Source organism: Medicago sativa, chromosome 1 (genome assembly GCF_051527215.1).
Source record: "Medicago sativa cultivar Bolivia chromosome 1, Bolivia_mono, whole genome shotgun sequence".
NCBI lineage: Eukaryota > Viridiplantae > Streptophyta > Magnoliopsida > Fabales > Fabaceae > Medicago > Medicago sativa.
In genome coordinates this window covers 79854262-79864404 of record NC_140749.1, presented here as the reverse complement: position 1 = coordinate 79864404, position 10143 = coordinate 79854262, and the positions used below count along the sequence as shown (strand labels likewise).

Below are 10143 nucleotides of genomic sequence, written 5' to 3'. Positions count from 1 at the left end.
TTATTTGCAAATGCAAAACAACTCACAAACTAATCAAAATCTTCTTTTGCAATCTTAGTCATTCTAATGTAACTTGTGCTGAAATATGGACGCTCCCTCCCTCCGTATGAGATTGTCTAGTGACTTGAATTTCTCTAAATAAGAGTCACATTATGACTCCACCTTCACCGCCGATCATAAAAAGCAACAGGATAGTTTTAATTGAAAGTCGCATGAGAATAATAACTAGGTTGCAACAAATGCTGATGGAAGTGTTTTCACAATTGCTAGTTTGCCAAGTTTTTGGTTGCGTCCGTGATCAACCTAGATCTATTTTTTGTTCTTTAGTTCCAGAGCATGTTAAAATCAAATTTATCAATCACTGTTTTTTTCACATGTCTAATGTTTTCCAATTAAGATTATTCGTATTTTTGTATCCAAAAACAGATTTTTTATTTCTATTTAAATTTTGCACTTTTCCAAAACGAAATATAGAATCATCATCACATTCACACGTGTCCTCTGAATCATAATTACCAAAAATTGGCATAATATTGGAATTAAAACATCTGAAAGAAAAGAACCAAGAGTACGAAGAGAGTAAAATATACAAACTAATATCCACAGAAGTTGGCCATACTAGGTTCAGGATAATTTGCCAAACTCTAAAGTATATAGGGAATAGTAACTAGAGCTAGAAAACTCCAGTTAAATCTTCAGCACAAAAGTTCCTGCCTCTGAAGGCAAATGTCGCCAAGCAAGATCAGAAATCCCTTTACCTCTTTTTGGGAAGCTGAAGCTGAAAAAACATGCACACACAAACACAAAATAGCAAAGATGAATTAGACGAACTTCAACATGAAGAGGAAAGAATGAGTCAGTCAAAGCTTGAAGAACGACTGAATGCCACAGTATAGGTTAAGCAAAGCATACCTTTATCCAAGTCAAGCACAAACTTATAGGGCTCTGCAGAAGTCCTCGGTTTACTCTTTTCTTCACAAACAGCAGTGTGTGTGCTCCAAAAGCTCCTCATAAAATATCAAATGTCCACAAGAGAAACATAGTCATGGTGCTCATGGAAGATGCATGAAGCATCCTTCGAAAACCGAGATGAGAGGATTGGATCTTGTTTTTGAAGAAATACAAAAATCCATTCCAGCCCAACTCGGCCTATATGCCTACACTCCAATCAGCTGAAAGAGATCTGTAGCTGCAGCAGACCATCATCTTACATTGTATAGCTCAGGCTGATTGGGTGCAGGCATGGCCTATGCCCCTCATCGGGGCCGGGCCAATCCAAAACTTGCATCAGGTGGTGGCTGATGAGACTGCAGATCAGGTACATAAAAGATAATAGTTAGATCTTAGTGAAAAGCTAAAGGATCATAATATTCATAAGCAGCAGCTGCCCAAAAGGAAGCAAAAATTTGACAAATTAAGGAAATAGGGTAAAACCAAACATAGACGGGAATCAACAAATCAAACATGCGGTATGAATGAGGAAAAACCACCATTGTCAAGTGCAAAAAAGGTGCACAATACACTACTTGATAACACAAGCCTCAACGAATAATAACACCAGCCAGAATATCATAGAACAAATAATGAATTCAACCTCTTGTTTTGATTAGAGAGCTTCATTTCTTTAACCAACCAAACATTTTTTCTTCTAATTTACTAATCATACAAATGTTTATCATGATGCACCATGTGCACAGGATCTACACTAGCAGAATACATATATATCAAATGATTTAGCAAACTTGTGATAGTCTCTAAGATAAACACATCTATTTTTTACTAATCATACAAATGTTTATCATGATGCACCATGTGCACAAGATCTACACTAGCAGAATACATATATATCAAATGATTTAGCAAACTTGTGATAGTCTCTAAGATAAACACATCTATTTTATTAGAAAGCTGAGGCTGGCCTAAATGCCTATACAACCGTCGTCAGATTCCATGTGTCTTCTTCAACTGTGAAGGTTTATTTATCTAAAGCTTTACATAACATTCTATAATTGCTTCATTTCAACTTTTGTAGTATAAATGAAAAGATGCTCTGAGCAACATCGAAATTATGCATCTTGATAAAATAAAGTTTAGGACTTAATCAAACATAGGAGATGCAGTAGCTGCCTATACCTGTGCAAAAGGCTGGTGAATATGTTCGGGATGGATAAAAGGCATTCCTGGGTGCTGACAAGGATACTGAGATGAATGCAAATACATGGTTGATGAAGAGTGTATACCAACTTGATTAGGATTAAATGGCGACATCATGGTTTCTGGATGTCCATATCCAATTCCAGCAGGTGTTGATTGTGGAACCCAAGTTCCTGATATATGCTGCCCTGATATATGCTGCGGGAGAGGCCGTGGTTGGTGTTCTGCGGATCGCTGGGGGCCATGAGGGGATCCAAGCTGTGGAAACTCGGTGTTGTAATTCACAATCGGTGCATACATTGGCTGCATTGGGTACGATCCTCCATTGAATCCAAATCCAGGATCAAATCTTTGCATATACCTGTCGTGCAAGTTAGCAGAAAAGTGATCAGATTAATTCATACTCCAACCATATCTCATCCTTAATATTTATTAATTTTACAAACAGAACATAGTAAATAATAAAATACAACACATTTCATTAACTATAAGAAATTAGACACCATGGAGACTATTCAAAATTTTGTATTTCTTTTTTTATTAATCCCCTCAAAAATTTATCAATATATTCACAATTTCAACAAATCTTCTATCTTTTCTAGCATATGTATTTGGACTATGGGTCCCTTCCTTTTCAGAGTATATTCCAATTTATACTCATCTTTAAAATAATGGTGCAAAAGGCTTAAATAAATCACAAGAATATTAGTATTGTAGAAATCAGTAATCACTGGATTGATAGCTTGAAACAGCTATTTATATAATATGACTTTTGAATACAAAGTACCAGATTTTGATAAGTTACACGAGACTTCAGCCAATCTATGGAGAAGTCAAGTTATAATCATTAATCATTAATAATATACAATAGCCACAGAAGTATTTTACTATAATATAATGAATACTAATTTACATTTACATTGGATAACAGTTAACACTCATTGGTGTCAAACAATTAATAACTTTTTCACAAATATTTAGTTACAAAGGAATTTCCATCCTTGTGTTCCTCTCTTCAACTTTTTTCTTACACCCTCATTCTGTTTTTCTCCCTCTTCTCACACATTGCGCAATTCATGTTATACTAAAACAGTATTTGCTGTCGTATTTCAATATCAAAATAAATAAAACATAAGATTTCATCTAAATCATAGATTTGAAAAACATCTGCAAACCAGAATTGTCAATAACATACTGCAGACCAGTGTTGTCAATCACATAATGCAGAAAATAGCGTTTGTTCAAATTTCCCTATGCTACAGGCATTCTAGTGCCTCTATTTGAACACTTTGTACTAAATCAGTGTATTACTTAAAAAAAGTCGTTTGATCGTAGTGCTTAAGCGCTATAACAGCACTAACAACACTGCTGCAAACAAACAAGAAAATCTGAAATATTTTGTAGCAAAAGCCAATTATCAATTACTCATTCAAACAAGAAAGCGCATATAAAATTTATTCTTCGATATGACAAAAGAGTTAGCTACTTAGCTAATAACTTGTAAATGTGCATGGGAGATGTTTAGTGAATGTGTGTCTATCCAAATTCGTCATAAGCTAAACCCAGGAATGAGAAGTGGTAACCGGGGAAAAAATTGTTTTCAATTGGAAGCAAAGAAAAATGTTTAACAAAAGACAAAACATTGAAACACAAGATATTCTGTCTGCATTCTATAACGAAAATATTAACCAACATGTGGTCTAAATAGGAATGAACATATAAAAAAGCAAGTCACACTAATAGCAACAGCATGAATCATTCTTGTTTGCAAACTCAAACTATTTATTCGAGAAAGGGGAACAAGATAACAAGAACGTATATTAGCAGACAAATGCATCACTCAATAATATGGGAAAAGGTACACATACCGATCATAGCTTCTGTCATAATCAGGATCCTTGCGGTCAATTTCACGGTCCCGGAATATGGCCACTCTATTACTTTGCCTGTACCTACCAACTGGCTCCTTCTCTGTCCTATTTCTAGCCCTACTGGTATTAGTTGAAGATTCAACCAGCCCCCTACTGGTATTAGCTGAAGATTCAACCAGCCCCCTACTGGTATTAGTTGAAGATTCAACCAGCCCCCTACTCGTATTAGTTGAAGATTCAACCAGCCCCCTATTGGTATATGTTGAAGAACCAACCATCCCCCTACTGGAACTAACATCAGATACAGAAGCATATTTATCTTCCACGCGAGTAAACAGAGAGGAACCATGCAATGAGTTATCCTGTTCCCTTGTCTCACATTCTGGCTTCCCACCCACTGTACCACCATTATTGCTCGAGTTAAAGATCCTGGCACGAGCCCTATTATATTCCTCTTTCCTCTCTTCCACACTTTTAGAGCTGTTTTTCTTCCCTGAGTTTGAATTTGCATTGCCAAAAGTCTGTGTCTGCTTCTGTGGCCTCGGTTTGATTGCAACCTTCATCACAGCATTGTTTTCTGACGGCAATTTAACTGGGATGTCTGCAAGGCGAATAACAGGACGCTTACATTCAGCAGTTTTGCTAACAATAATTCTTGACCCAGAACCATCCGGTAAACAATTATTATCCTGTAAAACCATTGACTGCAACGAATAATGCTGAGCCACCCGGTGTGCAGCCAACCTTAAATAGGATGTTGGAAGCTGATTAAATTCAAGCTGCTGTTGATGAGGATCTTTAATAAAATTCAGAACATCTTGTTCGATCCGTAAAACTGGATAAATCAAAGTATACACCTTCATTAGTCTAGCAGGAAAAATCTTTTTAAGAACATAAAAGAGTAATTAATCTAAAACAAGCAATATTCAAATAACACATATAATTGCATAACAATGCCATAAGAAGTAGCATGTATCACAGAATAACAATAGAACATTCAAGTGTCAAAATTTTTAATGATCTATGTTTTCTGCATTCTCTCTTTGGACGTGAGAAACAAAATCATTCCACCACAACATATATAACAAATATTAATCTCTCGTTTTTATAGATCCATGCATCTAAACCAGAATGCAACAAAAAAAAAAATGCCACAAATCAGTACTTACAAATCACAAGCTCAATCTCGGTTGAATGGAGAATGCTGGAATTATTTCTCTAACCAGACCACACAACAGTAGAACCAACTCCTCTGATCGAAGGTGTGTCCGGTGTTAGACATGTGTATGTGTTCGACACGGACTCGTGTCATTACATTCAATTAATTCATTTTCTCTAATTATATTAGGTGTCGACGTGTCAGTGTCAGTGTCCGTGTCTGAGTTGTGCTACCTAAATATTTATATTAGTGTTGTATTAATTACAACAACTATAAATGTATACAACTATACATAATAATCAGCATCTAAATTAACTCCTTAATTAGAATCTAGAACACTAATGGAGTAAACAAACTCAAAACATGTATGCAAAAATCTACAAAAAAAAAAATGAAGTAACTGTAATTCACAATTGAATTTGAAGTAGCAATTTCTCTGAACAATTAAGGAAACTTACTTGAAAGGCGTTCACGAGGGTTTTGAATCGCTTCACGAAGAAACTGATCAACCTGATTAACGGCATCATCGGAGACATTATCACCACTGATTGAAGAAGAAGACGAATTCGGAAGATGCGGCGAAGCAGCACCATCGGCGTTAGAATCTTTGTTGGATGAAATCAGAAGGTTCAAGCGGTTCATGGAATCGTCTAAATCTGCAACCTCCCATGATTCAGGGGCTCCTCCAAGATCCTCTGAAGAGCCCTCCATAGAAAGCGACGAAGAAGAAGACGAAGAAGATTCTTCGAGGGTTATGAAACGGTGGAATCTGATTCGGAGAGAATGGTGGAAGTTTGCGTGAAGAATTTCATGGAAGGTTTGGTTTTAGGGTTAATGGGAATTTTGGAATTGGGGGTAAAGTGATTGGTACAAGTTACGAATTGTAAGCGAGATAGGGTTTGTTTGTTTGTTTGAAGACGAAGATCGAGAGGTTTTCTTTCTTCACATAGTATCTCACGCGTGGGATCCCACCTCTAATACTAATTATTACTCTCATTCATTTTTTTTTTCTTTCCAAAAAATCTAATTGAAACTTGGATTGTGTAATTGAAAATCCTCATAAAATTATAATTTTAGACAATTTATGATTAAAAAAATAATAATTTAAGACAATTTAATTGAATTGTTGTTACTTCTAAAATGTTTTTTTTAGGAAGTTACTTCAATTGAATTTTGTTGTTACTTCTAAAATGTTTTTATTTTAGGAAGTTACTTCTAAAATGTTTGTTGATTAATTCAAAAAAAAAAAAAGTTTGTTGGTTGTTGTGTCCCATGTTGCATATGTGCCATGACGGTAGACGATATACTTTGTTGGTAATTGTAATAACAAACGGTTCAACCCAAACAATGATTGAGTTAATAGTCACATGGATCCATATTGTACAAGTCAAATAAGCCCATATATTTGGCTCAACAAAGGAAAATCGAGGCAGAACTGCATATCAAAATGGGATGATGTGACGTGAAAAATTATAATTGATGTTATTCGTGAGATTATATCATTAAAGAATAAGGATTCTAGAAGATCAGTTGTGTCTTCGCTATTTCACAGATCAAAGAACTCATCGGACATACGTAAGTGTCTATACCAATTCTCGATATTAGGGTCAGGTGCGCGCAACATCTATCTTGACCTGGTCACAACGGTCGTCTGAAGTGAAGATAGGAACTACCTGGTCACAACGGTCGTCTGAAGTGAAGATAGGAACTACCAACAATATGGTAAGAAAAAGTCATTATTGTGAGGAGCAAGCCTTATCAAGTATATATGGTTTAGGTTCGACGTACAATTACATTTAATGATGTAAATGAACAACTCTCTAAGTTTTATCTAGATCTAGCCACAACGTAAAAGTAATGGCAAACACTCAAGGATTGACCAATTGAAAGGCAAAGAGAAGTATATATGGTTTAGGTTCGACGTACAATTACATTTAATGATGTAAATGAACAACTCTCTAAGTTTTATCTAGATCTAGCCACAACGTAAAAGTGATGGCAAACACTCAAGGATTGACATTGACCAATTGAAAAGCAAAGGATTGACATTGACCAATTGAAAAGCAAAGATTGACATTGACCAATTGAAAAGCAAAGGATTGACATTGACCAATTGAAAAGCAAAGAATAGAATGTAATACTACCATACTACCTGGGAAGGACCTGGGAAGGGAGTCCGGGGATCCCCGAGGATCCCCGAGAGCGGCAGACCAATTGAAAAGCAAAGATTGACATTGACCAATTGAAAAGCAAAGGATTGACATTGACCAATTGAAAAGCAAAGAATAGAATGTAATACTACCATAAAGCAAAGAATAGAATGTAATACTACCATACTACCTGGGAAGGACCCGGGAAGGGAGTCCGGGGATCCCCGAGGATCCCCGAGAGCGGCAGACCAATTGAAAAGCAAAGATTGACATTGACCAATTACCAATTGAAAAGCAAAGGATTGACATTGACCAATTGAAAAGCAAAGAATAGAATGTAATACTACCATAAAGCAAAGAATAGAATGTAATACTACCATACTACCTGGGAAGGACCCGGGAAGGGAGTCCGGGGATCCCCGAGGATCCCCGAGAGCGGCAGACCAATTGAAAAGCAAAGATTGACATTGACCAATTGAAAAGCAAAGGATTGACATTGACCAATTGAAAAGCAAAGAATAGAATGTAATACTACCATACTACCTGGGAAGGACCCGGGAAGGGAGTCCGGGGATCCCCGAGGATCCCCGAGAGCGGCAGCAATGTGTCAAACGTCCATGACCATAAAAGACTCAAGCACCACACTCTTACCCAAAACCTTAAGGCAATGGGTTTATGGGTTTTCTCTCTTATATATCCTTTGTTTCCTCTATTCTTAATCGATGTGGGACATAATCACTCACACTTGATACCCACCAATAATTACACAACTTTCAATGTAAAAGTTACTATTTTTTGTTGTTTAAACAATGTCTCAAAATACTTGTTAGTATTTCTTTAAATTTTAAAGGAAATCATTCGTACATCTATGGTATGAAAGTCCATCTTTTGATTACACATTGAGATATACATATAAATTGCATGACATTATGTCCATTTTTTTTTGGTAATACATTATGTCCATATTATTCGGAGCAGTTGAAATTCAAAATACAAATTGGTGGTCGAACTCTTTTTTTGTAGTGGCCGGGGTTGGTGGTCGAACTCTTTAAACATTATTAAGTTTTTTTACAAAAATAATTTTATTCTTATACAAAAATAGGCTTGGAGCCTTGTCGAATTCATGCTACTTTCGCCACGACCTCCACCAACAGATTTCCTCCTTCTCCTTCAAAGTGATGTTACTGGAACCTTTTATTTGAGAGCTTAGCTCTCCGTTTATTTTTGTCTTTTTTGTTGCTTTCCTGTTTTTGTTAGCCTTTGTAAAAAAAAAAAAAAAAAGGTGGACAATAACACCGTGAAATAAAAAATGACTTATAACCGCTTCATCAATCCACTTGTTGGAATACATGGGTGTAAATAAAAAATGGATGGGGCCGCTGCAGTAACAATTGTTCTAACAATTATGGATGTGTTTTGAGTTTGGAAGGACACATATGATTTGGTGATATGATTAGAAGGATATACTCATAATTTACATCTATAATTACTTTTGAAGGAGTCTATATCTATAATCATGTCTCCTCTCAAAAATCTATATTTATATTTATATTTAGAGAAATGATATTTTGACAACTTTTGGACAACTTTCTCTCTCATACTCACATGATGTTGTTATTCTTTCTCTTCCTTTTTCTCTCTCCATTGTTTTTGACCAATAAGAAGTGAGAAAAACAAGGTTGCCAACAAAGTTGTCATCAAATAGATGTCAAAATATCATTACTCTTATATTTATATCCTATCTTTATCAATCAATATTGTATACAAATGAAACGTAATTTACATTGATTAGTGATTACTCTAATTAAAAAGCATTGTAGTTGCGCACAAAAGATATCAGTTCAAAAAAAAGGCTTAATTACACTTTTTGGTCCTCGTGTTTTGGCCTACTCACGAAATTGGTCCTGCCCTTTTAAAACGGAACAAAATTGTCCTTCAATTATCATTTTTGTTGCATTTTTCGTCCTACCCCCCATTTTATTCTCCAAAAACGCAGAGAAATAACAGTTTTAGACCTACCCCCCTATGCTCAACCATGAAATAAACAAGGAATAAAGCATGTGGATACAAAGAATCCATTTTGTTCGACACACTAACCAAAAAAACCCTAATTTCTAAGATATGTTTCAAATTAGGGTTTTTTTGGTTAGTGTGCTGAATATAGTAGATTTCTTGTACCCACATGCTTTATTCCTTGTTGATTTCATGGTTGAGCATAGGGGTAGGTCTAAAACTGCCTAAAACTGCCATTTCTCTGCGTTTATGGAGTTTGAAAATAGGAGGTAGGACGAAAAATGCAACAAAAATGATAATTGAAGGACGATTTTGTTCTATTTTAAAAGGGCAGGACCAATTTCGTGAGTAGGTCAAAACACGAGGACCAAAAATGTAATTAAGCCAAAAAAAAAAAATCTAACTCGAGAGACAATTATCTTCAGCACTTAGTTCAACAATTGGTAGTAACAAGTTATGCACATCTAAAAAAAAACTGGCCAACAGTAACGTGAATCTTTCAAAATTTGGAAATAAAAATATTACAAGTGCATGTTTTTTTTTTTTTTGAAACAACAAATTTTATTAAACAGTCAGATCTCTGCTCAAGACGAACATACAACCCATAGGTGCCGTATTACAAGTGCATGTAATCTGCAAGAAATGGAAAGGCGATCGAGCTAATTTCATGCTACATCGATCCATGTTTGCATGTCCCGTGCCAATAGAGTGACGTAAATCTCGAATTTTGTCAACATTTGTAAATCAACATGTTTAATTGTTTATTGTTTATAGTATTTGCAATTAATCAACGAGT

At 35.6% G+C, this 10143-nt stretch overlaps 1 protein-coding gene across 1 annotated transcript; it reads right to left on the bottom strand.

Annotated features, from left to right (window-relative positions):
* Nucleotides 1–502: 502 nt before the first annotated feature.
* On the bottom strand, nucleotides 503–6132 carry LOC146957917 (uncharacterized). The gene is made up of 5 exons (XM_085739590.1): nucleotides 5643–6132; nucleotides 4023–4860; nucleotides 2134–2515; nucleotides 913–1307; nucleotides 503–778 (listed from the first exon to the last, which is right to left on the bottom strand). The coding sequence occupies exons 1-4, from the start codon at nucleotides 5893–5895 to the stop codon at nucleotides 1257–1259; spliced, it is 1524 nt and encodes a 507-aa protein (XP_085595716.1). The 5' UTR covers nucleotides 5896–6132; the 3' UTR covers nucleotides 503–778; nucleotides 913–1256.
* Nucleotides 6133–10143: the final 4011 nt, after the last annotated feature.